The sequence below is a fragment of the Chelonoidis abingdonii genome, chromosome 9, assembly GCF_003597395.2.
Source record: "Chelonoidis abingdonii isolate Lonesome George chromosome 9, CheloAbing_2.0, whole genome shotgun sequence".
NCBI classification, from domain to species: Eukaryota; Metazoa; Chordata; order Testudines; family Testudinidae; genus Chelonoidis; species Chelonoidis abingdonii.
In genome coordinates this window covers 38941228-38968285 of record NC_133777.1, presented here as the reverse complement: position 1 = coordinate 38968285, position 27058 = coordinate 38941228, and the positions used below count along the sequence as shown (strand labels likewise).

At 56.7% G+C, this 27058-nt stretch overlaps 1 protein-coding gene across 1 annotated transcript; it reads right to left on the bottom strand.

Annotated features, from left to right (window-relative positions):
• Positions 1-1366: 1366 nt before the first annotated feature.
• ARHGDIG (Rho GDP dissociation inhibitor gamma) lies at positions 1367-26272 on the bottom strand. Its single transcript, XM_032781586.2, has 7 exons — positions 26198-26272; position 26128; positions 15696-15875; positions 3973-4056; positions 3605-3681; positions 3020-3083; positions 1367-2749 (listed from the first exon to the last, which is right to left on the bottom strand). The coding sequence occupies exons 1-7, from the start codon at positions 26267-26269 to the stop codon at positions 2550-2552; spliced, it is 678 nt and encodes a 225-aa protein (XP_032637477.1). The 5' UTR covers positions 26270-26272; the 3' UTR covers positions 1367-2549.
• Positions 26273-27058: the final 786 nt, after the last annotated feature.

The window sequence follows — 27058 nt, the reverse complement described above, 5'->3', positions numbered from 1 at the left end:
TCGGCCTCAGATAAGGCGTCCAGCCAGGAACGAGCAGGTGGCTGCACGAGCTGTTTTCCAGTCCCGTTGTCAGGCCCTGGCTGGGGACTGTGAATGGCAAAGGCCAGCTCCCACTGCATTCTGCCCTGGGGCTGGGCAGCAGCTCCCCTGGCACCCTTCCTTGGGCACAGCTCCCCTGGGTAAAGATCCCCTGGCATCATCCCTTGGGCACAGAGCCCCTGGCACCCTCCCCTGGGTGATCCCCTGGCACCCTCCCTTGGGCACAGCTCCTACCACACTTGCCCTGGGCCTGGGTGGGGGGAGGGGCAGCATGTCCCAGGCCTGGACAAAGAGACTTTCCCAATACAGTGTCAGCTGTGGTCCAGGCAGAGGGCTTTAACCTATGGTAGTAATGGCCAGGGCCTAAGGCAGGGGTACATTGCGGTGGGCTGACAGCAGGATGAGCAGCTGTCAGGGTTAAAAGACGGGTACCCTCACAGGAGAGCACAGGTGGAACATTCAGCCTCATCGTGCCCATGTGCCTGGGTTGCTCTGGGCAGCAGAGGCCCTGGGGCACCAGTTGCAGCTGGCACCTACGCCCAGGGTGCAGTGGAGCTGGAGTTGGCTGAAAGCTCAGGGCAACGCTCCCAGCCATTCACTCCTGCGGTGTTATTGGTGTGATTCGGGGGCCCTACAGGGACGTGAGCAAGCTCCCTGAGCTGCTGGGAGACAGCACCAGAGGCAGCGGGGTGCCACCACAGCTGAGCCCGCAGCCTGAAGGCTCCAAGGCAGACAGCCAAGAGAGAGCCCAACATTTATTCAAAATCCCTGGCCCCAGGTGCGGGGCCAGTCCCGGGATTTGGGAACACTCCTTGGGTCAGCTGAGGCCAGCCACGGCCAGCTGGCACCCACACTTGACCAGCAGCTGGGCATCAGGGCAGGTCATGACCAAACCCCAGCAGACCCCACGCTGAGGACAGATCCTTGGCTGTGTGCGTGTGGAACGATCCCCCCAATACCTGCTCTGTGGGGTGCAATCACCCAAGAGTCTGCTCTGGGGTGGGGTAAAATGCAGCTTGGGGTCCAGATTGTCCTTAACAGCAGCCATTTTGGAGCTTCATTAAGGAACAGAGGGGTACAGCCCTCAGGCTGCACTGCCTGCTGGGACCTGTAGCTCTCCAGGCTGCTCCATCCCAAAGGCAGGGACCAGAGCCGCAGGCTCCCTTCTCTATAGATTGACTGTGAACCTTGCGCTCCCTGGCACTGCCAGCACAGGTGCCCCTGTTTGCTGCTGGTAACTGAGGGGAAGGGAGGCAGTGTTCTGCGTTGTCAATAGCACCCCTGTCCACCCCTCTGGCATGTGAACGAAGCACAGGCGTACACGGGTGTAAGTCAAAGAGAGGCGGTAACGTTTAATGGTAATGACCAAGAGCACAGACGGGGTATCAGCAGGACAGGTGAGGAAGGGCCAGTACAGCTGCATTTGGGGCACCCTTCAGGACCATACTGGCCCAGCACAGAGCAGAGGCCATGGGGCCGGCAGGCACAGAGTTGTGAGCTGGCACAGCCCCTTACACAACGGGACACCCTCACCCAGAGCTATGACCCATTCACACTACAGAGCCAGCGGTGGAAATGCTGGACAGAGTCAGTATTAAAAATACCCCCAAGCAATGAAAACTAATCCTGACTCTGCCCTGGGAGTCCAATCCCCAAAGGGTGAGCCCACCTTCATGTGAATCAAATGTGAATGGTCCTGGGCTTTGTTAGAGGCCAGGGCTGGTTGTGTGGCAAGGGGAGGGCTTGCAATCAGTGGAGTGACGCAAGCTGGCACGGCCAGAACGGGCAGCACAGAGCTCCACACTGAGGGTGGCACAGCAGCTCCTGCCGGGGTATCTCGAGAGGCAGACAGACAGGGACTTCACATACACAGCCATCAATGGGGGGGGCTCGGTTAAGCCAGTAAACCTTCTGGCTGCTTCTCAGCATAGGACAGGCTCAGGGAGCTCCCCCAGGGCCCCGCAAGGCTGATGCAAGGCACCCTGCCAGCAGTGCAATGCTAACGCTGAGACACGAGCAATAGCAAGGGCGTGGTGGTTATCTTTGGGAGCGGCTGTTTGGAAGAACCTTGTGAAAGTGGCAGGAGGCCCTAATACCCGCAGCTGGGGGCACAGTGAGCCCTGTGCCATGCTGAGGGGAGCTGGGCTCAACACCGAGAGGGGCCTGCTGGGCAGCAGCAGAGTCTAGGGAGGGGGAGTCCTGCATTCCCTAGTCCTTGGCAAAGTAAAGACAGACACAGAGCAGGGAGTGGACAGGGGAGGGACTGAGGGACTGGCTCAGACTAGGGCTCAGCAGCCTGCTTGGGGTAATGTACTATGGGGGGGATGCGGCTGCAGATGGCAGAGGGGAGAGAAGCACTAGAGCGGGGGGCATGGTGCCCTGTTTGGCTGCCTGACTTGGCTAGGCCTGGGAAGCAGCGCCAGAGCCCTTGTGTTTGTAGTACGGCTCGTTTGCCCCTAATTCTTGTTAAAGTTAGTCTGGACGGGGGAGGGTGAGGAGGGGGGAGGGCTTCAATCCTTCCAGTCCTTCTTTATACAGAGGTGCCACTCCCAGGAGAGATGGTCCGTTCTGTCGTCGTCAGTGAAGAAGGATTTGATGTGGTAGGTGCCCCGAACCAGCACGCCCTTGGGGGCCTCGTCCGGGGGGGTCAGGAACTCGTACTCCTCGGTGCGGGGTCCATAGCTGCCCATCATGTAGACGTCTTTATCCACTGGGCACAGAGAGAGAAGAGGGAGCCATCAGCATGAACAGGGGCGAATGCTCTGGAGCAGACTTCAGGTGGCAACAATGTGTGTGTGTGTGGGTGGGCACCGAATGCCTGTGGTGACTCGGGGCTGAGGGTGGGGCTAGAGAGCTTGACCAGCATCAGGAGTACCCCCACCCCATATCAGACTGCCGAGCTCCACATGGCCAGCTAGGTTGCCCCCTACAGAGCCCCAAGTAAGGCCTGGAGACCAGCCGGGCTGAGGTGCAGACTCACCTTTCAAGCCTTTCCTGTAGGTGTGTTGCAAATACTTCAGGCCACAGACAATCTCCTTGTTCACCTGCAGAGCAGAAGGGTTAAGGTCAGGGGAACACCTCCTGCCAGCGCCTCGCTCCCTGCACCTGCCGGAGGAGACCCCCCTCTGGAGACCCCATGGAGAGCAGCTTTGGAAGACCTGCAGGGCAGATGGCGGTGACTCTCCCTGAGCACTCACCAGGGAGGCATCTGATACACAGGGGCTCTATCTGCCCTCAGGTCCTGCTCTTTCGCTGCCCTGCCCCCCATTTCCCATCCCAGCGTGCGAGCCTCCAGCTCAGCCTGGCTCTCATGCGGGAGAGCGGGATGCAACCAGCAGCACAGTGGGAAGGGCACGTGCCCAGCAGCATCACTGCACCGACCTGCATCACCATGGAGCACAGGCAGCAGGGCACGTTCCAGAGAGTGCCACCAGCCAAGTGCCAGGCAGTGTCAGCCATGACCAGTTGTTCTGCCAGAGGAGACAGCGCCCATTGACCCACATACTGCAAGCGAGTGCCCCAGGCCTAGCCAAGGTCCACGCTGCCTGCTGCAGGAGCAGCTCACCTTGAACGAGATCTTCACTCTGTAATCCACCCCTTCCTTCAGCACAAACGACTGGCTCTTCAGCGCCTCCAGATCCCCTGCACCAGTGAGAGGAGAGCCGTCAGCCTGCCTGTCCCTGTCCCCCTTCCGCCAGGACCTAGAGCTCCCCAGACATTTGGGCATGGACAGCGTCCCTTGGGATCCCAACACCTAGGAGCAGGGATGGACTGAGGGCAAATGGGGCCTGTCTCCCACCTCCCCCTACACCTCCCGAGGGCAGGATCTCCCAGGGGAGCAGGAGTTAGCCTGTGAGTGGCTGCCAGATTATTTAGCTGCTCCCCCTACATCCTTGCCCCTTCCAGGGGGCGTGCTGGGCTGGCCCTGCTCACCTGTTAAGTCCATGGTGATGGGCCCTGGAGCCTGGTCACACAGCAGAGTCAGTCTTGTCAAGGTGACGTTAGCCATGCTGGAATCTAGAGGCGGCAGGAGGGGCAGAGTTGGTAGCTGAGCATGGTTGTTACCCGATTTCCCCCCCCCCCCTTTTCCAAGAGAACATGGCTTATTCTACCATCCAAAACTTTTGCTTTAGCAGCTTCTTGCAGATGGAGCCATCCCACTGCCCAGCTCCAGGCCAGGCTCCCCTTGCAGCTGCTGCCCGCTGTGCACACCCTAACCCAGTAGTAGCTCACCGTGCTGCCGCCCTATTCCTATCGGGGCAGCTCCCATGGCTCTGGCATTATTCATATCGCTAGAATAAACCAATACCACAAACCCGTCTGTATCAATCATTGTGAACATCATGAACAACATGAATCCAACACATCTATTCTAGGGACCTTACACTAGAGTCCCCTACGCCTCTGCATAGCTTGGCCCCCGGGGAAGGCATGACTGCCAACAACCCCAAGAACTAGAGGCCACCTCCCTGTCCCGGGACAAGGGCTGCCCTGCCAGAAACCTCTGCTCAGAAAGCTCAAACTAAGCACGGACGGCAGGGGGCAGCCAGGACCTGCCCAGGCTATAGAGCCCACAGGTACCCTCCTGTAGTGCTACTTGTGTCTGATCAGCCAGGCCACGACCTGCAGGCCCATGACCAGAAGGGCAGCTGCTGTCTGCTCCATCCAGTGCCAGGTAGGGGTGGTCCTCAGACAGGCAGGGTTAGTGCACCCTTGGCTAAATGGCTGCTTCAGCGGTAGCCCAGCCCATGTGACTGTGGGGCAGTGGAAATGTCAGCTGCCCAGGTCTCTGGAGTTGCAGCTAGGGGGCTGTGTGGAGGTGGCCGCTAGGCAGAAGGGTTTGTTCAGCGGCACAGCAAGGCGTAGCCAGGGGATAGGCCTGTGCTGTCTCATGGATTCATAGGGAGGCTCCATGGGCGAGCCACAAGCCACAGGCGAGCCACAAGAGCCAAGCTGGCTGCTGGGCAAGCTGGTTCTAGACCAGCGGTTGCCAAACTTTCCCAGTTGCAGCCTCCATCTCATTCACAGAATCTGTTGTCCCACCCCCTCCATTACTTGTAATCTGAAACCGTTTTTCACGCTGGAAGGTGGAGGAGAAACGGAGCCCCCAGAGGCATCACATCCCTCCTGCCTGCCAGGCCACGGGGCCTGGCACAAACCCTGCAAGGAGGGGAAGTGCAGCCGCAGGCCCATCTTGTAAACAGGCTTATAGAAGTCCTGGCACCGCAGAGCCTACTGAAGGTGGGGGCTCCCTACCCAGCCTGGGTGCTCTCTGACCAACCAAGGCAGAATGTGTCAAGCTATCATGGCACGGCTCCCCAGAGAACACAAGGCAAGCCTGGGGCCGGCACGGCATGGAGGGGGCACAGTGAGCATTGCCATGGAATCGAAAGGAGGATGGTAATGTGGGCCGGGAGAATTCAGCCAGGCCTGTAGTGAGGGAGGGTACGAGAGAGATTAACTGGGCACAGCCCCTCCTTGGGGGGCCTCCCCTTTCCCCTGGTGGCCTGTTGTAGCAGGGGCTCCTGAGAGCAGACCCTCGTGCCCAGCCATGGCGTGCTTGTGGGCCAGGCCCTAGCTCGCCCCCTTGCAACATGCTGCACATTTGGATACACACCGGCCCTGCATCAGCAGCTCCTGCTGATGGCCCAGACAGCCTCCTTCCCAGGACATGCCGAGCCTGGGGCGCTCCGTCAAAACGGACCAAACTCCTTTCTGCTGCAGTGCCGGGCTGGCAGCACCCCGCCACCCTCAGCCCGACTTGGCCAGGCAGGTGGCCAAGTCACTGCCCCGGCAGGTGGCCAAGTCACTGCCCCAGCCCCCGTCACAGTCAGCCATGGGATATGTGGCCAGCTCAGGGCATGCCCCACAGCAAGGGCACCAGTTCCCTCTCCCAGGGCTGAGACAGGCTACACAGCCCCTGGAGGACTATTCTACAGCTAACCAGAGAGATGCTACCTAGAGTTTCAGCCCAAACCCTCCACCAGCCATGGGAGAGCTTCAGGGGCGGTGCTTGCAGAGAGGAGCAGCGCGTGGAGCCACGTGTCCCCCGCCCTCCACCGCGGGGTCCGTTGGCCCCTTCCGGGAGTGGTGTGGGGCTGGGGTAGGCAGGGAGCCTGCCTTAGCCTTGCTGCGCCCTCTGCCAACCAGGAGTTACCAGAGGTAAGTGCTGCCCGGCAGGAGGCCGCAATCCAACCCCCAGCCCTGAGACCCCCTTCTGAGCCAGCACTCCATACCCTTCTGCTCCCTGAACCCCTTTCTGCACCCAAAGCCACAGTCCTGAACTGCCTCCAGAGCCAGCACCCTGTACCCCCTCCTGCACCCCAACAGTCTGCCCCAGCCCTGACCCCCCTCCCAGAGCCAGCACTCTGTATCCGCTCCTGCACCAACACTCTGCACCAGCCCTGACCCCCCTCCCAGAGCCAGCACAATGTATGCCCTCCTGCACCCCAACACTCTGCCCCAACTCGGAGCCCCCTCCTCCACCCAAACTCCCTCCCAGAGCCCACACCCTGCACCCCCTCCTGAACCCCAATACTGCCCCAGGCTCAGCCCAGAGCCCTCACCCACACTGTGAACCCCTCGGCCCCAGCCCAGAGCCTGCACCCCTCCCCAACCCCAACCCCCTTCCTGGTGAAAGTGAGTGAGAGTGGGGGAGAGCGAGTGACGGGGGAATGGAGTGAGTGGGGCGGAGCTTTGAGGAAATGGTGGGGCCTTGGGAAAGGGGCAGGGTAGATCCTGGGTTGCTCTTAGATTTAAAAAGTGATCTTGGGCATAAAAAGGTTGAAGACCACTGGTCTAGGTAGTGTCTCTAAGGTCAGGGAGACTGTGACATTACACCCCAGATTCTTCGTAGAAATATTGTTATGATTATAGCGTATCTAAGATGTAGTTTATGCAAGATGGGTCATGTGAGATATCAGTGGAAAGGTTATGGTTTACTGAATATGATTATCCTGTATCATTTCTGTAACTGAAGTTAGGAATATTGACTATGTATCAACTACAAGTGTGTTTACACCTGGGGAACGCCCACCAGACAGAATGCAATCAGTGTGGATGGGCCATTAGGAAGAACAATAGGTCTTTGCGATGCTAATCTCCCATCTTCCTGAGAAGCTTTTCTGAGACGCTACAAATGCCTCTGACTCATGGCTGCTTTGCCACTGCAAGGTCATGTGATCATGACACTTGGTACTAGATGATAGAATACTAGTATTTTTCAACCGGGGGGGGGGGGGGGGAAACCAGGGTTCCCGCCCTATGTAAAACGTATATAAGGCCAGGGACTGACTTAATCAGGGCTCATTTTTCACTGAATCCCCGCCCAGGATGACTGCTGGAAACATCTAAAAGAAACAGGGTGGAGGGGAGATAAGAGCTGAACCCAGACTGGAAAAGGTGTCTGGCCTATGAAAGAAATGCCTAAAATAACATTTAGGGTGAGAAATTACTACTTGTAACCAGTTTCTTTAGTGTATTAAGCTCACATTGCGGTTTTTGTTTTATCTGCAGGGTAATCCGCTTTGATCCATTTGCTAATCCTTATAATCACTGAAAATCTAGCTTTTGTAGTTAATAAATGTGTTTTTGTTTTCTCTAAAACCAGTCTGTGGAATTCATAACGGGGGGAGGGGGTGCAGATCTTCCTCCACATTGAGGGAGGGAGCGAGCAAATTTCATGAGCTGGTACTGCACAGTTCTCTGTACAGCACAACACGAGATAATTTTGGGTTTGCACCCCAGAGGGGGTGTGCACTTGAGTGCTGGGCAATCTCTGAGCTGTCTTCCCAGGCAGAGCTGATCTCAGGGTATGGCTACATTAGAAAATTTCAAAGCGCTGCCACGGCAGCGCTTTGAAGTGTGAGTGTAGTCAGAGCCGCAGCGCTGGGAGAGAGCTCTCCCAGCGCTGCTTGTAAACCACATCCCTTATGGGCGTAGCGTGCAGCGCTGGGAGCCGCGCTCCCAGCGCTGCCGCCCTGATTACACTGACACTTTACAGCGTTGCATCTTGCAGTGCTCAGGGGGGTGTTTTTTCACACCCCTAAGAGCGAAAGTTGCAGCGCTGTAAAGTGCCAATGTAGCCAAGCCCTCAGTGTCTGTCTGTCTCTGCAGTTGGGTGTGGCCCTAGCTGTGTGTGCTGGAGGAGGCTGGAGAGCCTGGCTCAGCAGGACAGTGTAAGGGAGCCCAGGCTGGTCGAACAGGCTCAATGGTACCCCAGTACATCAGGTGCCACCCTGAGGGAATGGGGGGTTAACCCATTACAGAGACCATGTGGGGAATCCAGCCAGAGAGGGGGGCACTTGGGGTGCAGAGCACGGGGGGAATGGGAAAAGGAATATTATGCAAATGAGGAAGTGCTCACCATCAGATATGCTGATTAGGACACTGCCTCATTTGCATGCCTTCTCCAGCTGTCTGGCTGCAGGCAGAGCCAGGTGGCATCGTGCCCAGGGCACAGATACGGGTGTCAGGATCCTGGCAAAGGCAGTCGGGACCAAGGGTCGGAGCAGCTGAGGAATTCTCAGTCAGGGTCCAGGCTGTGGTTGATACCATGGATCACAGTCCGAGTCAGCGGGGCTGACGTCAGAAGAGGGCGGGTGCCCACACAGGGTTGATGGCGCCCATGCAGGTGACAAGAGAAGTCCCAAACAAGGGGAGATGCAGCAGCTGGCAGGGGCACTCTAGTGGGCATCCTTCACCTTCTATACAGTGATTGGCTCTGCCGTGGCCAATATTATTATTCAGCTGGGGTTAGGGATGCAGCCGTGCTGAGGGTCTGCAGTCAGGATCAGGGCACCTTGTGCTGTACAGACATGGAACAAATCTGTGCCAAGCTATGGCTGGCCCCACCTCTTAATTCTCATTCTTACCAGCTGACTGCTGTAACAAGGGAACTGTGCAACACCTATGTGCCCCAGGCCCCGGCCCCTTCCTATCTCCGCCACAGGTCCTGGAGGCAGTGAGAAGACCCACACAACAGCAGCAGTGCCAGATCCCTCCCCAAGCAAATGAGTCCCTAGAATTGCAACCATCCCCTTCCTGGCCTAGCGGGGACCCAGAAGCACCCCTCCCGCCACCCAGCACACTAAGCCTAGGGGCTGTGGGTTGCCTTGTGGGGCAGGCAGGAGGTGCCCTGATCTTCAGGGGATGAGCCCTGGCTGGATCCAGCACATTCCAATGAACCCGGCACATGGCCGTGGGAGACGCTCAGGTGCCCACTGTTGCCTCCAGAGCCAGAGGACAAATGCAGCCACCGCGAGCTGGGAGTGCTGCCCTGTCAGCCCCTATTTCCCAGTGTTGACATTGCACCAGGGGGCTCACTTCTCCCCTCTCCCCCTAACCCAGCCAAGAGGAGCTGGAGCTAACCAGGCTCCTGGCTGCTTTAGCCCTCATCTCCTTTGTGTTATTTAAAGCATAGCTGTGGACTGCTGTTTATCACTGGCCCTCCCGGTACAGATGACTCAGCCTGGAGTCTCACCTAGCAGCTCTGGCTGGCTGCTCTGCCCTCCCCTAATGCTGTAATTCGCCAGCGCCCAGGCCTGGAGCTGCTTCCAAGACAGACTGGGCACGTGTGACCAGAGGGGCTGCAGCTTCTCTTGCCAAGCTCTTTGCCAACAGCGCCCAGCCAGGGCGTCCAGCCACACTCAAGATCTGGTCATCGTTGCTGCTATGAACGCAGAGGGGGCCAAGGCCGGGTGAACAGGCCCCCGAGAGAAGAGGTGGACTCCAGCCACAGCTCCGCTAGTGGAGCACTCAGGGCAAGCGTCAGGTACGGGATGTGGACCTGAGGCTGAAGAGGATCCTAATGAGAGCAGGAAAGAATCCGCTGATTGTCTTGCATGTGGGAACGAACGATACGGCTAGATTCTCGCTGGACCATATCAAGGGAGACTATGCTAGGCTAGAGAAGACACTTAAGGAAATCGAGGCTCAGGTGTTCTTCAGTGGGATTCTGCCTGTTCCTAGAGAAGGGCAACAAAGGTGTGACAAGATTATGGCGATCAACAGATGGCTCAGGCAGTGGTGCTATAAGGAGGGCTTTGGGATGTATGGTCACTGGGAGGCATTCATGGACAGAGGACTGTTCTCTCGGGATGGACTTCACCTGAGTAGGGAGGGAAATAGACTTCTAGGATGGAGGTTGGCACAAATGATTAGAGTCACAGAATATCAGGGTTAGAAGAGACCTCAGGAGATCATCTAGTCCAACCCCCTGCTCAAAGCAGGACCAAACCTCAGACAGATTTTTGCCCCAGATACCTAAATAGCCCCCTCAAGGAACTGACAACCCTGGGTTTAGCAGGCCAAGAGAGCTTTAAACTAGGAATTGGGGGAGATGTCCAGGCAATCTCCACACCGGAATTTAACACTGAGAAGGAAGAAAATGAAGCAAGAAAGGATACTGTCATGGGCAGGAGAATGGACATATGGAGTAAGGTTACTGTAGATACAATTCTAATAGGTGATACTGGCGGTAGAACATCTGGGCCTAATCGGGTAAAGAACGTGAGTGAAGCCAAACAGCAAGAATTAAGATGTTCGTACACCAATGCGAGGAGCCTAGGTAACTGTCATAAATAGATAGCTAAGGGTTAATGTTTCTTTCACCTGTAAAGGGTTAACAAAGGGAACCAAACACCTGACCAGAGGACCAATCAGGAAACCGCTTTTTCAAAGTTCAGGGACGGAATGTTGGGTCTGTGTCTTTTGTCTGGCTCTCAGCTATGAGAGGAATCTTTCTATCTTCAAGCTTCTAATCTTTAGTTTCAAAGTTGTGAGTACAGAGTTAGAAAAAACATAGGCTGTTATTGTTTTTTTTTTTGTATTTACTGTGTGTAGTTTGCTGGAATGTTTAAATTGGATATCTTTTTGAATAAGACTGTTTTTCATATTTTTCTTTTAAGCAATAGCCCTGTGTATTGTCACCTGATGCAGAGATCATGTTTTTATGTCTTTTTCGTTCTTTTTATATAAAGCTTCTTTTTAAAACCTGTTGGATTTCTTTCTTGTTTCCCTTGTTTTATCCCAGGGAATTGGGATAACTCACTAGGACTGTGGAGGGGAGACGGGAGGGGGAGAGGTAGAATCTTCTCCTGTTTTCTGAATCTGTGTGCCTCTGGGGAAGGGATTAGATTCAAAGTTTGGATCAGTAATTCTCTCAGGGCAGCCCGGCGAGGGAAGCCTGGGAGGGGTAAAAGAGGGGGGGAATGGTTATTTCTCCTTGTTTTAAGAATCAAGGGATTTGGGTCTTGGGTTCCAGGGAGGTTTTGGGGGACCAGAAGTACCAGGCACTGGAATTCCTGGTTGTGGCAGGCTATCAGATCTAAGTTGGTAATTAACTTAGAGGGTTCATGCTAGCTTCTCAGTTTATGAACGCTAAGGTTAAATCTAGTAGGAAAGCTATGACAGTAACAAAATGGAGGAACTAGACTTACTGGTGCAGGAAGTGAAACTGGATATTATAGGGATAACAGAACATGGTGGAATAGTAGGTCATGACTGGAGTACAGCTATTGAAGGCTATGTGCTGCTTAGGAAAGACAGAAATAAAGGCAAAGGTGGTGAAGTAGCATTGTATATCAATGATGAGGTAAACTGTAAAGAAATAAGAAGAGATGAATGGATAAACATAGTCTGTCTGGGCAAAAAGGAGCCCTCAATGTGATATGCCCGTTAAAAAAGCTAATGTGGTCTTCGATGCATCAGCAAGGTATTTCCAGTAGAGATAAGGAGGTGTTAGTACCATTACAAGGCACTGGTAATCTCATGGAATATTGTGTGCAGTTCTGGTCTCCCACGTTTGAGGAGGATGACTTCAAACTGGAACAGGTTCAGAGAAGGGCTACTAGATGATCCGAGGAATGGAAAACCTGTCATTGAAGGGACTCAAAGAGCTTGGCTTGTTTAGCCTAACCAAGAAGGCTGAGGGGGGATATGATTGCTCGCTATAAAATAAGAGAGATAAATTCAGGGAGGGAGAGGAATTATTTAAGCTCAGGTACCAATGTGGACACAAGAACAAACGGATATAACTGGCTATCAGAAGTTTAGACTTGAAAATTAGAACGAAGATTTCTAACATCAGAGGAGTGAAGTTCTGGAAAGCCTTCCAAGGGAGTATCGGGGCAAAACACATATCTGGGCATCAAGACTAAGCTTGGTAAGGTTTTATGGATGGGATGTATAATGGGATAGTCTAATTTTGGCAATTAATTCGTCTTTGACTACTAGTGGTAAATATGCCCAATGGCTTGTGATGGGATGTTAGATGGTGTGGGATCTGAGTTACTACAGAGAATTCCTTCCTGGGTGTGTCGCTGGTGACTCTTGCCCACATGCTCAGGGTTTAACTTATCGTCATATTTGGGGTTGGGAAGGAATTTTCCTCCAGGGCAGACTGGCAGTAGCTTGGGGGGGTTTCGCCTTCCTCTGCAGCCTTGGGCATGGGTCACTTGCTGGAAGATTCTCTGCACCTTGAAGTCTTTAAACCATGATTTGAGGACTTCAATGGCTCAGACACAGATCTGATACACGAGTGGGTGGGTGAGATTCTGTGGCCCACATTGTGCAGGAGGTCAGACTAGATGATCATAATGGTCCCTTCTGACCTTAAAGTCTATGAATCTATGACATGGAGGATGGTTCCCATAGGAACTTCCCCATTGCAATGGCTGGAGTGTTTTGGATTGCTGCTGCTCTCCCTCAGCGAGTGCGAGAGCAGCTGGGGAAGGCTTCACTACATGGGAATGGCCTAACTTGGGTGAATTCAGAGAAACTGGGCACCTGCCCTTTCCTGCCTCTGTGACAAATAGAGAAGGTCTGGCTGGGAAGGGCCCTCTCCTCACTGGTTTTGACATTAGAAATTCAGGCCTTGTCTACCCTGTTTTTCCTGAAGACCACAGCCTTGCCTTCACTACACAAAGGTGCACTAACACTTGTATTACAGTCCTAGTGTAGACCGGGCAAGCTGAACCCTAGGTTTCCCCAGGACATAACATGTGTTAGCTGGTGGAGGTAACTACAACTTCCCTAGTCTACACTAGGCGTGTAACACATCCTAACATATGGTAAAAATACCCATTTTTCCCTTTGAAGCCCAGTCTGCCAGCAGCATCGCAGGAAAGGATCAGAACTGAGAGCAAATGAGATTTCTATCAGACCAGTCCGAGTCTTCCAAGGAGATCTTCAGACAGAAATATCAAGAAACTCCTGTTTTAAGGTACAAGCGTTTGATAGTTAAGGAGTCCAAGCATGGCCTTTATAGACAAAAGAAGGCCACAAATCCAGTTGTTCCTTTAATAAAACAAAATGGAGAACGTAGCAAATCAACTTTTCTTTGAAGAGAAATATACTGGGGAGAGAGACAGACAGACTGGCTCAGAAGACCAAAGAATCAAGTTCTTCACTTGGCTAAGCAGCAGCTAAGTGGAAAATGAGAAGAGCCTGCAAACACGTGCCCTGTGAGCGCCGGGGGCCAGTGTGATGCAGGGGAGAGCTTAATTGAGTTACAGCCACGTCTGTGCAATATTTTAGCTCTGCTTCAGCTTGCATTACAGCTGCTCCTGTTGGAGCGTCATACAGCACAGGAGCATCACCCTGTGCCAGCTCCGTACCATCACAAGTGTTTCCCATGTTGAAGTCAATGACTGGAGAATTTTCCATCAAAGTGTACCCAAATGGAGCCCTTTATTAGATGCGAGGCGACCAGGGTTTGCAGGGGAAGTTGGGGAGTGATGTGTGTGTGCATAGGAAAGTCTAAAAACACAAGGCATTCTGCTTGGAAACAAATACCTCCCCTCTGGGTGGGCCCAGACACATGCAACGCTCATCTCAGAACAAAGGATTCTCCCAAGAGACCAGGTGGCACTCCCAGGGCCTGGGACAGTTAAGACTAGACTGGACGAAGTCCTGGAGAAAATGCTGTAGGGAACAAACTAACAGTTGGGATCTAACAGCGCTTCTCCGCCACTAGCATCCATGCTCTACCGGTGCTGAGCAGCATGAAGTGAACTCCCTGTGGGGTTACTGAGTAGGTCAGTGGTGCACAGCTGCTCGCTGCCCATCACCAGGGCGTTTATTTGTGCTCTTCTTGGTCTGCGTTATTGCCTACAACTACAGGGGATGCCTGGATATGTCACCACTCGGGCCATGCAGTGGCACAGACCCAGGCCTGTCGCACACGGGTTAGAAAGCCGCCCCATGCAAATGGAGAAATGCTACAGCCTCAGAAGCGTTCAGATGCGCAGGACTCCCAGCTGGCCAACTCAGTGAATCAAGCTCTCCATTTACCCTCATGGCAAAGGAGAGGAGCTGATATCAACTGCCAAGATAGGGCACAGGAAGCAGGGGGTGGGGAATAGCCAGTAGCCTGGGAAAGGGACAAGACACCAAGACCCCGTATATTGGTGACAATGCAGCACCACACTGCAGTCCCTAGTTAGGGCAGGGGTGGGCAAACTCTTTGGCCTGAGGGCCATATCTGGGATAGAAATTGTATGGTGGGTCACGAAAACTCACAAAATTGGGGTTGGGGTGTGGGAGGGCTCTGGTTGGGGGTGAAGGCTCTGGGGTGGGGCCAGAAATGAGGCATTCAGGGTGCGGGAGGGGGCTTGGGGGTGAGGGCTTCGTCTGGGGATGCAGGCTCTGGGGTGGGGCTGGGGATGAGAAGTTTGGAGTGTAGGAGGGTGCTCTAGGCTGGGACTGCGGGGTTCGGAGGGCAGGAGGGGGATCAGGGCTGGGGAAAGGGGAGGCTCAGGGGTGCAGGATCTGGGCAGTGTTTACCTCAAGCGGCTCCCAGAAGCAGTGGTATGTTCCTTCTCCGGTTCCTATGCAGAAGTGTGGCCAGGCGGCTCTGCACACTGCCCCATCCGCAGGTACCGCCCCTGCATCTCCCGTTGGCTGCAGTTCCCAGCCCGGAGAGGGGCTGTGTCACTGCTTCCGGGCGCTGCATGAAGCGGCCCCTGATCCTGCTCCCCAGCTGATGCAGGGCAAGCCCCAGACCCCACTCCCCAGCGAGAGCTGAAGGGCTAGATTAAAATGGCTGGTGGGCCAGATCCGGCCTGCGGGCCGTAGTTTGCCCACCCTGCCTTAGGTACTCCCAGCAGGAGGGTGTCTCCATCTTGGTCACCTACGAATGAAAGGTACAAGGTCGCTCCATAACTGTTACTATGGTAACTACCATGGCAATAACGTAACCAAGGAGACTGCAATACAGACCCAACCCTGGACAGCTGTTACAATTCAGAGGTAGGTGGAAAGCTGCCACCGTCCCCTTCGTAAGTCTGGGGGCACAGACTGGCCCTGAGGGGAGGAACGGACTGAGGCAGCACCATTCCCAACAGAGGGAGGTGCAGTGATGCACCTGCCCCCCCATGCCCACATGGGCACAGCTCACAGCCCTACGTGCCACATGGCAGCTCCCCACTGGGGAGCGACACCAGACCAAGAGGAGACATTCTGCTTCCCCCGCAGCACAGCCCCACCCACAGGACTCAGTTGCTCTTCCAAGTTTGGAGCTGAAAGGAGCCAGGTAAGGAGCTTTCCACGTGGCTTCTCCTCCACTGATACTTCCCCTGGGTGAGGATTAAACAGAGATGCTCTCTCTCACTGAGAACGCCCCTCCCATGCTCCTGCAGATTGGGCCAGGGCCTTACCGACACCCACTGGGATGGGCCCCAGCAGCACCCGCTTGTACTTGTTCAAGCTCTCATCATCCTCGTCCAGCTGCTGGATCTCCTGGAGGGTCTTCTTCTCCGGGGCCCTGTACGCCAAGTCCACGTCATCCATCTCCTCCTCCAGGGGAGGCGTCACACCATCCTTGTCCACCATGATATCTGAGAGGAGGAGAAGCCAGTCAGAGCAAGGAGGGACCCACAGCCTCCTATGGGAGAGCCCCATGGCCCCTCACCCACCAACAAGGTGCCAATCCCTGGGGCTGGACACACTGGTGTGAGCTGGGGGTGGGAAAGGTACCCTTCCCAGGGCACCTGCAGCCTGCTGGGGAGAGGAGCAGTGCCAGGGAGAACAGAAGCGAGGTGGGGTGGGGTGGCGGGGGATGGGACAGGAGTCTCGAGGAAGCAAGGGCCCAGGTTTGCCCTCCCCATGGCAATTCTCTGCTCACGCCCTGCCCCATAGGAACAAAGCCATCACCCCAAGAGCAGCCTGGGTGGACTGGACAGCCTAGTCCTCAGAGCTCCACTCTGCACCCCCCACCTCAGCCCCAGCCACCCCCCATGCATTGCAGCCACCAGCAGGTCTGTGTATTGCAGCTGTAGAGCCATTCTCCACCCTTCCCAGCAAGCGCTGGCCTCACCCCTAGTTAATGGAAGTGCCGGGCAGGGCAGCCAGACTCCAAGCAGCTAGAGATCAATCCCAAGTTCACTTGTTTGCTTTTAGCTGCACCAGCAGCTGATCAGCCCATCAGCACCCTGCCTAATCACAGCAACTCCCCTGAGCAGGGCCACCAAGCGGGGCGCAGCCCCACACACCCCCATGACCACCGAGCAGAGCGCAGACCCCCACACTGCCCTGCACAGCCACCTAGCCAGGGGCCAGCCCCTCTTCCCCCCCAACAGTCCCACATGCCCCAGACAAAGCACATCCCTCAGACCAAGGGATAAAATGCAGTCACCAGCCTCAGCTGCCAGAACAGAGCAGAGATGGTCCCAAAGGAAGAACCACACAGGCACAGAATCATAGAAGATTAGGGTTGGAAGAGACCTCAGGAGATCATCTAGTCCAACCCCCTGCTCAAAGCAGGACCAACCCCAACTAAATCATCCCAGCCAGGGCTTTGTCAAGCTGGGCCTTAAAAACCTCTAAGGATGGAGATTCCACCACCTCCCTAGGTAACCCATTCCAGTGCTTCACCACCCTCCTAGTGAAAAAGTATTTCCTAATATCCAACCTAGACCTCCCACACTGCAACATGAGACCATTGCTACTTGTTCTGTCATCTGCCACCACTAAAAACAGCCAAGCTCCATCCTCTTTCGAACCCCCCTTCAGGTAGTTGAAGGATGCTATCAAATCCCCCCTCACTCTTCTCTTCTGCAGATTAAATAACCCCAGTTCCATCAGCCTCCCCTCTTAAGTCATGTGCCCCAGCCCCCTGATCATTTTTGTTGTCTTCCGCTGGACTCTCTCCAATTTGTCCACATGGCTTCTGTAGTGTGTGTGTGGGGCGGAGGAGGGGAATATAACCAAACCTGGACACAATACTCCAAGTGTGGCCTCACCAGTGCCAAATAGAAGAGATCCAGGCCAGTCATTGATCAGCCCCTGGGAAGGACCAAGTGCAGTTCCTAGTGATGCTCCAAGAGCAAACTGCAGTCCCCCTTGGGAGGGGCCCAGGCTGGGCCATGAGCTAGGATCTAGTCACTGCAGATGGGGATGAAGGCATTTCCTCACCCCAGTCCCACGTCCAAGGGCCAGGTGTGCATGGGAGACAGGTCCCTGAGTGCCCACTTGGCTGCTCTCCTCGGAAGTGATGGGAAGGGGCCACACTCCCCACAGCTCAGCCCTGCAGCCGGTTTGGCAGCCTACAGGTGAGGTCTTGCCACCTCCAGGCTCTGCATCACACCAGGCTCTCGCCAACTCAGTACCACCAGCAAGTGGGTCCACAGGGTAAGCGATGCCTCCAGTGACACCCAGGCTGCTCTGTGGCCTCAGGTGGCAGCACAGGGTCACTGCAGTGTGAGGGGGCTGACAGGGACCGCAGAGCCCCAGCATGAATGCTGCTGGGGCGGGAAGAGCCCTGAGAGACTCCAGCTGGAGGTGATCTGAGCACCCAGAACCTGAAGAGCGCACAGGACTGCCTGATGTCACCCAGTTCCCAGCCTTGTGCAGAGTCAGTGCCTCAGGCTATCACGCTGTGAGATCGCTGCACCTCCAGGTAGGCAGAATTCAGGCTGCTGGGCAGACCCATCAGGATCAGGCGTGGCACTCCAAGGGGACCTAGCCATCCGTGCTGCTAAGAAGTGGGGAGGAGTCACTCTCCCCCAACCCAGCAGGGAGCATTCCCAGGCTAGATACACTGGGGGCCCCAGGGGTACTTCTCAGCAGGACAGGTACCCAGCCCAGGCACACTGGAGTAGCCTTGTTTGAGACACCAGCAGCTCCAGGTGCCCACCCTACACATTTGCCATCCTGTTTAAATAGCAAACATTCAGTCTCCTCTTCAGAACGGTAAAACAGCAGGAAGGTAGCTGGGGAACTGGCTCCAGCATGACACTGGTGTGCCTGGCTCTGGGTCACGCAGTGAGGCCAGTTTGCAGCAGGCAGCGCCCAAGCGCCAGGCTTGACAGTCTGCCCTGATCTATTACCTGTATTACCATAGTGTCCAGCCATGGACCAGAAGCCCACAGTGCTAAGCACTGTGCATTATCTATTACAAGTATTATGGTAGCATCCAGGAGCCCACTGTGCAAGGTGCCACACATTAACTATTAGGTGCATTACGATAGCAGCTAAGTCTCCAGCCATGAACCAGGCGCCCACTGTGCAAGGTGCTGTACAAACAGATCTAGTCTCCTGTGTTCCTGAATCATCCAAGTTTAGCACTTCTTTGAATTGATCCCCTTTCCAGGTACTCAGCAAGTTCCGCAAATAGTCCCCAGACTGCACAGCACAGGGGAGTGATTTGCTGCAAGTGTCCCACCTTCACAACTCCAGCTGCACTGGTCAGCTTTGACCGGCCCCATGAGGTGACCTGATGTTCCCATTACACTCAAGAGTCAGTTTGCGGAGCCAGTGCTCTCCTCAATGTGCCCCATTTGCTACACGCTTCCTTGCCAGTGATCTGTAGAAGAATCCCAGGGTGAAGTGTGGGGGAGGGCTCCCACTACCAGCTCAAACACCTAGTGCAATTGTGCAGCGAGGGCCGGGCAGCCAGGCCTGGCCTTTGCCTGTATAGCACCGACATCGCGCCATTCCAGCAGAAATGCTAGGAAGGCTGAGCAGCGACAACGTACTGACCAATCCCCTCATTAACAACGCATCTGCTTGGAAGCAGGGAAGTGAACAGTTCAAGCCATCAGTTCCCACCCAGCCCAAGCACGCTTACCAAGCACAAAGCACCACATCTGTCACATTGCCTTTGCAGGTTGGCTTTAATTCAAGCTCTACCAGCTGCGACACGACAGCCCTAGCCCTGCGCATCTGTCTGATTTTACAGACTCAAGAGGTTTCATCAACAAGCTGTGAGCTGCTCAACTGACCCTCCCACCCTTCAGTAGTTCTTGTTCACACACACACAAACACTTAAGGTTGCCAGAACCTGAACGCTGTATTTCCCGATGTCTGTGCAATCGAAAATCTGAATCTTCAATCTGCATCAATTAACAGCTTTTGGCAGACACAGAAGGTATTTAAAACCTGAATTAATTCTACTAATTAGAACCTGTTTTTTGTTTGTTTTTCCCCCAAATTTCCCATAAGTGAAGCAAGTACCTAGCGCCACCCAACAGCCACTCCATGCCAAGAGCTGGGAGCACGTATGTCATTAAAGAAGGAAAACCCAGGACAGATGCATGGCAGATGCCTACATTGTACAGCCGCTTGGGAAGGAAAGTGAAATTGGCTCAGCGCTCTCCTCTAGACGCTTCACTCCTGTCATGGTGCTGGTCACATGCCCTGCTAGACCCTGACAGTTCAAAACCCTTTTGGATTGGTGACTGCGCTAGCTCACTAGTCATACCCAGTCAGACACTGCACCAGCCCTGTGGGGAAGGACTTGGACGGATGAAGAGCGAACGCTGCTCTCCCCTTTCCCCTACTCTTGAGGACAAAGAGAGGCTCCTGCAGAGAGACAGACATCAGTGACAGGGAGCCTGCCTGAGCAGGGACTCAGTAACACACAGGAGAAAGCAAAATCCCTTCTACTTATTTCAGCCAGGAGTAGGAGCCCATTGCACTGGGAGAATAGGAGGATTACCAGCACCGGGGGGGGGGGGGGGAACGGACGACGACACCTGGGAACTCCTGCTGGCTTTAGCCTTAGGCCAGCAGCTTGGACGAGCTGCATTTACTTAGGGAAGTGTCCGAGGCAGAGCTAGAGGCAGCGCTGTGCCCAAGACAAACCTGAGCCTGTCCACTCATGGAGAGACAAGGTGGGTGAGGGAATATCTTTATTGGACCAACTTTTGCTGGTGAGAGGGAAGCCATCAGGCTTCCACGGAGCTATGGGGCTCCTCACCCCCCTTGCCTATCTAGTATCCTGGGACTGACAGGCAACAACAACACTGAGTGCTCCTGGGCTGGCGGTTGGTGGAGCTGGGGCTAGCGCATGTTGGGAGTGTGGGATGACCCCTGCTGTGAGGCGCTGCTGATTTAGATCCTTATGACAAAGGATGAGCCTGGTTTCCAAATGAGACCATCTCACAGGCAGCTCTTCCCTCCCCTGCCACCTCAGACCCGCCTGCATGCACAGCTGGGCTACAGTCTGCCCACCCCCACTCCCTCAGTTACACAGGAAAGCTGCTGGCTAGGGCCGGGCTCTACCATTTTTGCCGCCCCAAGCAAAAAAAAAAAAAAAAGCCGCCTGGACTGTGCTGCCCCTGGCACGTGCTTCCTCCGCTGGTGCCTGGAGCCGGCCCTGCTGCTAGCCTGGCTGGGTGAGGCCCATTTCTGCAGCCTCTGGTCTAAGGGCTCAGCCAGGAGGTTGGGGTGCTGCTAGGACTCAGCATGTGGGAGTGGGGGACAAAATCTCTGGATTGAGGTCTGAGCCCAAACACCAGAGCTGCTCACCGCCCAGTGCCCTGCAAGCCCCAGCACACACACACACATCCAGTGCCCCCACAGCTGCTGTGATCGTCTGTCTCAGTGGGGGAGGCCCCTCCCTCCTGCTCTGGTAAAATGCAGTCAGGCAGCCAAAGAGTTAATAGTGCAGCACCTGCAAGTTGCTATTGCAGCCAGGTGGGTGGTTGCTTGGTAACTGTACCTGTAGGGAGCTCTGTGGAGCGCTCCCTGGGGGAGAAGGAGGGGAGCATCTGGGCCCCAGGGCGGGGCATGTGCTCCCCAGTTGCAGGAGAACTGCTCCAGATCATGCCTTGCTGTGGGCTGGAATCCTCGCTCAGGTAGGCGTGGGCGGCTCTGGGGGGTCATGTCATGTCATGCGAGGGAATTTATCACACATAGCTGCTTTGCCCTCTAACCCCTCTCAACATGGCATGAGTGGGTAGCAAAGGCCTCTGCTTGCCTCCACGGAGGCTGGACGGAGCCCTTCCCAGGGGCTGCCGACAGCTCATGCTGCAGTCCTGCAGTGCATGGCCTAGGGCCTTGCTGGGGCAGGGTGTCTATTGGTTAGAGCAGGGAGCTGGGAGTTCTGTTCCCCACCCGGGAGTCACTAACCTACCGTGCTGCGAGAAAGTGCCACTCTGTGGGCATGGTGGTGTCACACCAGAGCCACGCTGCCCCTGGACTCTGTTCCCCCTTTAACCCCTTGGGGGAGTGCTCGGAGGTCACAGGGTGGGAAGGGCTGTCTGGGCCAGGAGCAGGATGACAAGTGGCCCCTTTGTGCTGCTGATGCTGGTGGCTTCTGGGCTGCAGAGATGCAGCTTCCAAGCAGCCACGGGCAGGGCAAGACTCTCAGCCATCGCCAGCTTAAGCCTCAACACCAGGCGTGTCTGTGATGCTGCAGGCACAGAATGAGGGCCAGGCAGCAAGCGGCATGCTCCGGCTGCAGGAACGGCCAGTGGATCATTTGATTCACTGCACCAGCCCCCGCCAGTAGGCCTGGCATGGGCGCTCTGGGGCCCACCGCTGGAGGGGAGAGCACACAGGGCGCCGCTTGCTGTGCACACTTTGCCACTCAAACCCAGGGCTCAGTTACCTGCAGATCCAAGAAAGGAAAACCGCTGTCTGCTCTCGCTCCAACATGGATGTGGGAAGGGTTGGGGGCTTGGGTGAGGCTCTCAGGTCTGGTCCCGACCCCTCCCCATGGCTAGCAGCACTGGTGAGCAGAAAGCACAGATGAGCTCCTGTGCTCTGTGGAACCTGCGGATTGGCCATTGCACAGGAGGCGAGAGCAGCCCCCAGGAGAAACAGCTGCTACGCTGGGAGGGGGGATGCTGCAGAAAGCCCACAATAGAAACCCCGGGGTTCCTGGCTGCACATCTCGCATGCAGCCCCCTCCCCAGGGCGGATGCTCCTCTCATTCAGCCTGGTGTACAGGAGCACCTTCATGGAAACGCAGGCCACTGCTCCCACGTGCAAGGTGAAGGCACTGAAGAATCAAGCCCCAGAAGAACTCCCCAGCATGTAGGTCCCTAAGCCAGGAGAACAGGGTTTAGAGCAGGCCAGGTAGCAAGTAAATGTGATCCTGGCAGCTGGAGCCAACCAGCTCCAGGTTTGATGCTAACACCTGGTTCCCTCACACCGTGACCCAGCCTGGCACACTTGTCTCCGCCCCAAAGAGCACTCGCACCCACTGGCACACTGGGAAACATTGGCATACAAGCCCAGCTGCCGGTGGGTGCAAGTACTCTAGAGCTTTTCCAAGGCCTGGCAGACCTGCCACGGATGTGTGGGCGAGCAGCATTCTGGGCACAGCTCCAGGTGATGGGCACTGGCTTTCCATTAACACCCATTTCACCAGTCTCTTCCCTCGGCCTACAGCTAGGGCCTGGAAAGGGCTGCTGTGCCCTCCATTCACCCGCCAGGCTCTGGCCCCCTTCTATGAGCAGCTTCCAACCAGCAGCAGGAAGGGCACCTCTTCACCTCCCCCACCCTAATCAGAGACTCAGCCCAGCCTTGGGGCTTTTAGGGAGAGTCCAGGGACTTTGGGCTAGGTCCCTTCCCAGCCCCTTGGGCCCTGGCAGGAAAAGGAGCCTCGAGGTCCCTGAAAGAACCCCAGCTGGCTCCCCAGAGCCATGGGGCCAAGAGCAGGCTCTGCTCCAGAAGTGGCTGTTGTTAATGTGCTGACAGTGCTCAGTGTTGGGGCTCCCAGGGAATGAGGGCAGCTCCACACTTTGCAGATGGGCCTGGCTCCTCCTGGGTGGTGCACACTCAGGCTGAGTAGCACATGGAGCTGGGCTTGGCCCCTGCGGGAGACTGACTCCGTGGGGACCTGGCGAGCTGAATGCGCTAGGGGCTCAGCTCATTGGAACAGTGTAACTAGGCATCACCTGGCAGGAACAATAACACCTTATGGGAACCCCTCTAGGGCCCACAACAGAGCCCTCTGCAGCCAGCAGGCCCTGGGCTCTGCCCCCACCGGGCACCTAGCACCCAGCCCACTGCACAGCTGGGCAGAGCCAATGTTGAGCCTGACCAGCTGGCATTTCACACCCACTCTGCCCAGGTGTAAATGACACACAAGGAGTGAAGTGGGGGACTGGCACCTGGGTGGGCACTGTGTGGTGGGCTGTCTGACAAAGGGCGCTGCCAGTAAGCAGCCCTGGCTGAAGCAAGGGACAGCAAGCGATGGCCATCACCACAGAGCCAGTGCCCTAACGACTGCCCGCTGTGGCTCACGCCTCTTTCACAAAGCACATGTTAGGTCTCTGTGGACATCACCGGGGCTGTCCTGTTTGCCTTGGGCTCTGCTGGGAGCTAGAATGAGCCCCACTCCCCACACAAAGCACTGCACCAAGCCTGGAGCTTCTTCCTGCAGCCTAGGTAAGGTCCTCTGCAGCACCAATGCCCGACAGGCAGTTGGGAGGGAGAGCGAGGGCTCAGCAGATGCACCCCCGCCCCAATTCCCATCTGCACCTGAGAGCACTCCAGCAGAAGCAGGGCCCAGTTTGTGACACCTGTAAGGTACAAGCTCACGGGAAAGCCCCTGCTCCCCTCCAGGCCAGCAGACCCCCATGCCCTCAGACGAGCTCACTGGCTAGTGGGGCCACAGCAAACAGCACCGTGCTGAACAAGTGCCCCCTGCTGGGGGTGCTGCTCAGCACCAGGGTGCAGGATGCAGCCCTCTGTGCCCTGGAGTGGGTCCTGCCCCCCTTATAAAGCAGTCAGCACCCAGACTCCAGTACAAGGCATGCGCCAGGCGCAGAGACCCCAGCACAGCCCCACCTCAGGCATGGAGAGAGAGTTTGAAAGCAGCTGCCTCCTCTGCTGGCTCCTTGCCAGGGGGCTCTCCCAGAGGGGAACAGCCTATGGCTAGGAGACGGGGGGGATCCTCTGAGCCCCTGGTGCCCCACAGCAAGTCCCTCCAGTTCCTTGCTCAGACCAGTTTCTCCCTCCCTCCTCCCTGAGCTTCACCCGCCCACCCCATCCTCCTCAGTGAAGTCATAACACTGGGCTTGTGACATCACAGCCTGTCGCCATGGAAATAGTTGTGATGTCTCAAATCCCTGAGGGGAGGGGGGTGGGTCCAGGATGGGGGTGGCCTATCTCAAATCCCTGAGGGAAGGAGGGGTTATAGATATGGGAGGACTGGTTAATCCCAGAGATGGGGTCTGGGGGGATGGTCACGGTGGCACCTGTGGGGTGCTCCCAAGGCAGAGATCACCTGGCTCCACTGAGAGGACTTAGGGGCCAGTCCTAGCGACAGACTAAGGGAAGATGGGATAGTTCTGCTCAGACACAGCTCTGTGCCTGGTGGCCTGCCTCTTGCACACAGGGCCCTGTTCCCCAACCTGAGCCAGGCTTCTCATGGGAGGGAGGTGTCATCACAGGCCTCTGGGGCAGGAGTTGGGGAAGCTGCTCCCTACCAGGGCCCTGGAGCAGGGGAACAAGCCGGGGCTGTGCTGAGAGAGCAGCTGGGACTGGGATCCCGGCTCTCTGCTCCCAGTGGTTCGAGCCAGTGCAGGTGCTGGGGGTCAGCAAGCCAGCCTTGCTCCAGAGGGTTTGGAATGGCCTTGCCTGCTGCAGCCAGTCACACCCAGCTCTTCGGAGCCTGGCTTGTCTCTCCGGATTGATAGTGGCGGAGCTGAACACGGGTTCCAGCCCACACGCCCTCGGGGGACCCTGCCAGCCCTCCACCATCAGCGCTGAGCAGCACTCATCTGGGCCTGCAGAGCCTTCCTCCCAGCAGGACGCAGGGGACTTTTGTTCTGCAGGAGGCTGGAGCCACACCAGGGACAGAAAATGGGCCCACGCCCCAGCCTAAGGCCATAGCGGCTCTGCCTGGCACAGGCTGGCATGCCAGCTACCCGTCGGCCCCCTGCCTCAACGGCTCAACGCGTGAGGACCCCTCCTCAGCATCAAATCTCCCACCAGCTCACACACGGGGAAGGTCCCAGTGCTCACCGTGGGCACCAACTGTCTCGCCCTTCCTCTCCCTGCCACCTCCCATCTGCTCCTCCCAGCACAACAAAGGCTAGCCCAGTGCTTGCTACAGCCCTACTAGGCCTGCTCCTCTGTGCCCACACTTGATACTCTGAAAGGACAATGGAAAATCCGGATAAATCTATACAACTGTGAGAGCAAGAGGGCAGCGAACCCCCAGTGCTCCGACCAGGCCTTGGGCAGAGCAAAGGCAGCCTGGCTGCAGCTGAGCCCACACGTGCCCCCGGCCCTTGTGCCCAGACTGCAGGGAGTTAGCGGGGGAGGGGTGTTGGGCATGGAGAACCCCTCACACCTCAGGGAGGGGCACTGGCCAGGGACAGCTTTGGGAGCAGCCAACCGGATACTAGTTACCCACAACCCCCCATCCCCTGCACACATACCTCCCCCCACATACACAACCCCGGCTCCTGCACAAAACCACACACCTCTCTGTGCATACTGCCCACACACACACACACATACCCCTGTACCCTCCTCTGACCATGCACGCACATTCAGTCCTGGCTCCTGCACACCCCAGCCCCTACATGCAACCGAACACGTGCACACACTCCCGACCCTGGCCCCTGCACGCACACACCCACACTCCCCACTGCCTGTGTACACCCCCTGCACACACATGCACACCCATGCACTCCCCTCACGCCCATTGAACGCACACCCCACGGGCCTGGCCCCTCTATATCCCGTCCTGCCCTCCATACACTCACTCACCCCCTCCGCTGTACACACCCACGGTCCCTACACACACCTGCCACGCTCTCCACCCGCGCACACACACCCCTGCTGCTCCTGCACACCCCCGCTCTGCGCACCCAGCCCTGCCGCCCCGGGCCCGCAGCCCCACACCCTGGCCCGCTGGGCGCCAGCCCCACCCGCTGTCTCCGGCCCGGCCCGGCCCGGCCCCCCACCAGCTCACCTCGGCGCACACCGCCAGCCGCAGCAGCTCCAGCAGCTGCCAGCCGAACTCGCACGCGTCCGAGCCCAGCATGGTGCCGCCGAAGGGTCGCCGCCGGGGGGTCACGGGCCATGCGAGCCCCAGGCCGGCAGCCCGAGCCTGCTGCGGGGAGCGGCCGGTGGCGAGCCGCGCGCAGCCGGAGTGCGAGCCGAGCCGAGCCGTGCCGCGCCGCAGCCGCGCCGTGCCGGCCGGAGACGTGCGGCCGCTCCCCCGCGCCAGCCCGAGCAGCCGCTAGACCGCGATGAGCTCATCGCTAGCTCGCCGCGCACACCCGCTCCCCTGCGGCCTGGCGGCCCCTCCCCGGGGATGGCGGGGCGGGGGCAGGCAGCCGGGAGGGGCACGCTCGAGTCCAGCTGGTCTTGTGACTGCGGGCTCTGGCGCTGTCCACTAGGTCCGGCTTCCCCGCCAATCGCCTGGGGGGCGGGGGAGACGGGTTCAGGTCTCAGCTCTGCCTGGCTTGGCGCAGGGACTGGCACCCGCCTGCCAGGTGAGTGGCCTGACCACCAGCCGATTGGTTAGCTGAGGAGTCTAGGGCGAGAGGGGACCATTGTGATCACCTGGTCTGACCCCTGTCTGGCACAGGACAGAGACCTGCCTGGAATCCTTCCTAGAGCAAGACTCAGAAAAGCTTCCAACAGTGATTTAAAAATTGTCAGTGATGGAGCATGGTGGTGGTAGAGTCTCCAGTGGTTAATGACCAGCAGTGTTAAAAATGTATGTCTTATCGCCAGTGAGAATGTATCTAGCTTCAACTTCCAGCCATTGGCTCATCTTCTACCCTTGCCTGCTAGACTGAAGAACCCACTATTAAATATTTATTCC

Excerpts from the sequence above, each read along its gene's own strand:
- ARHGDIG (XM_032781586.2), bottom strand. The coding sequence starts at position 26,269 with ATGCTGGGCTCGGACGCGTGCGAGTTCGGCTGGCAGCTGCTGGAGCTG. Across the intron at positions 3,084-3,604 it reads GAGTGAAGATCTCGTTCAAG|GTGAACAAGGAGATTGTCTG; the intron begins GTGAGCTGCTCC and ends TCTGCTCTGCAG. Across the intron at positions 2,750-3,019 it reads CTACAGGAAAGGCTTGAAAG|TGGATAAAGACGTCTACATG; the intron begins GTGAGTCTGCAC and ends CTCTGTGCCCAG.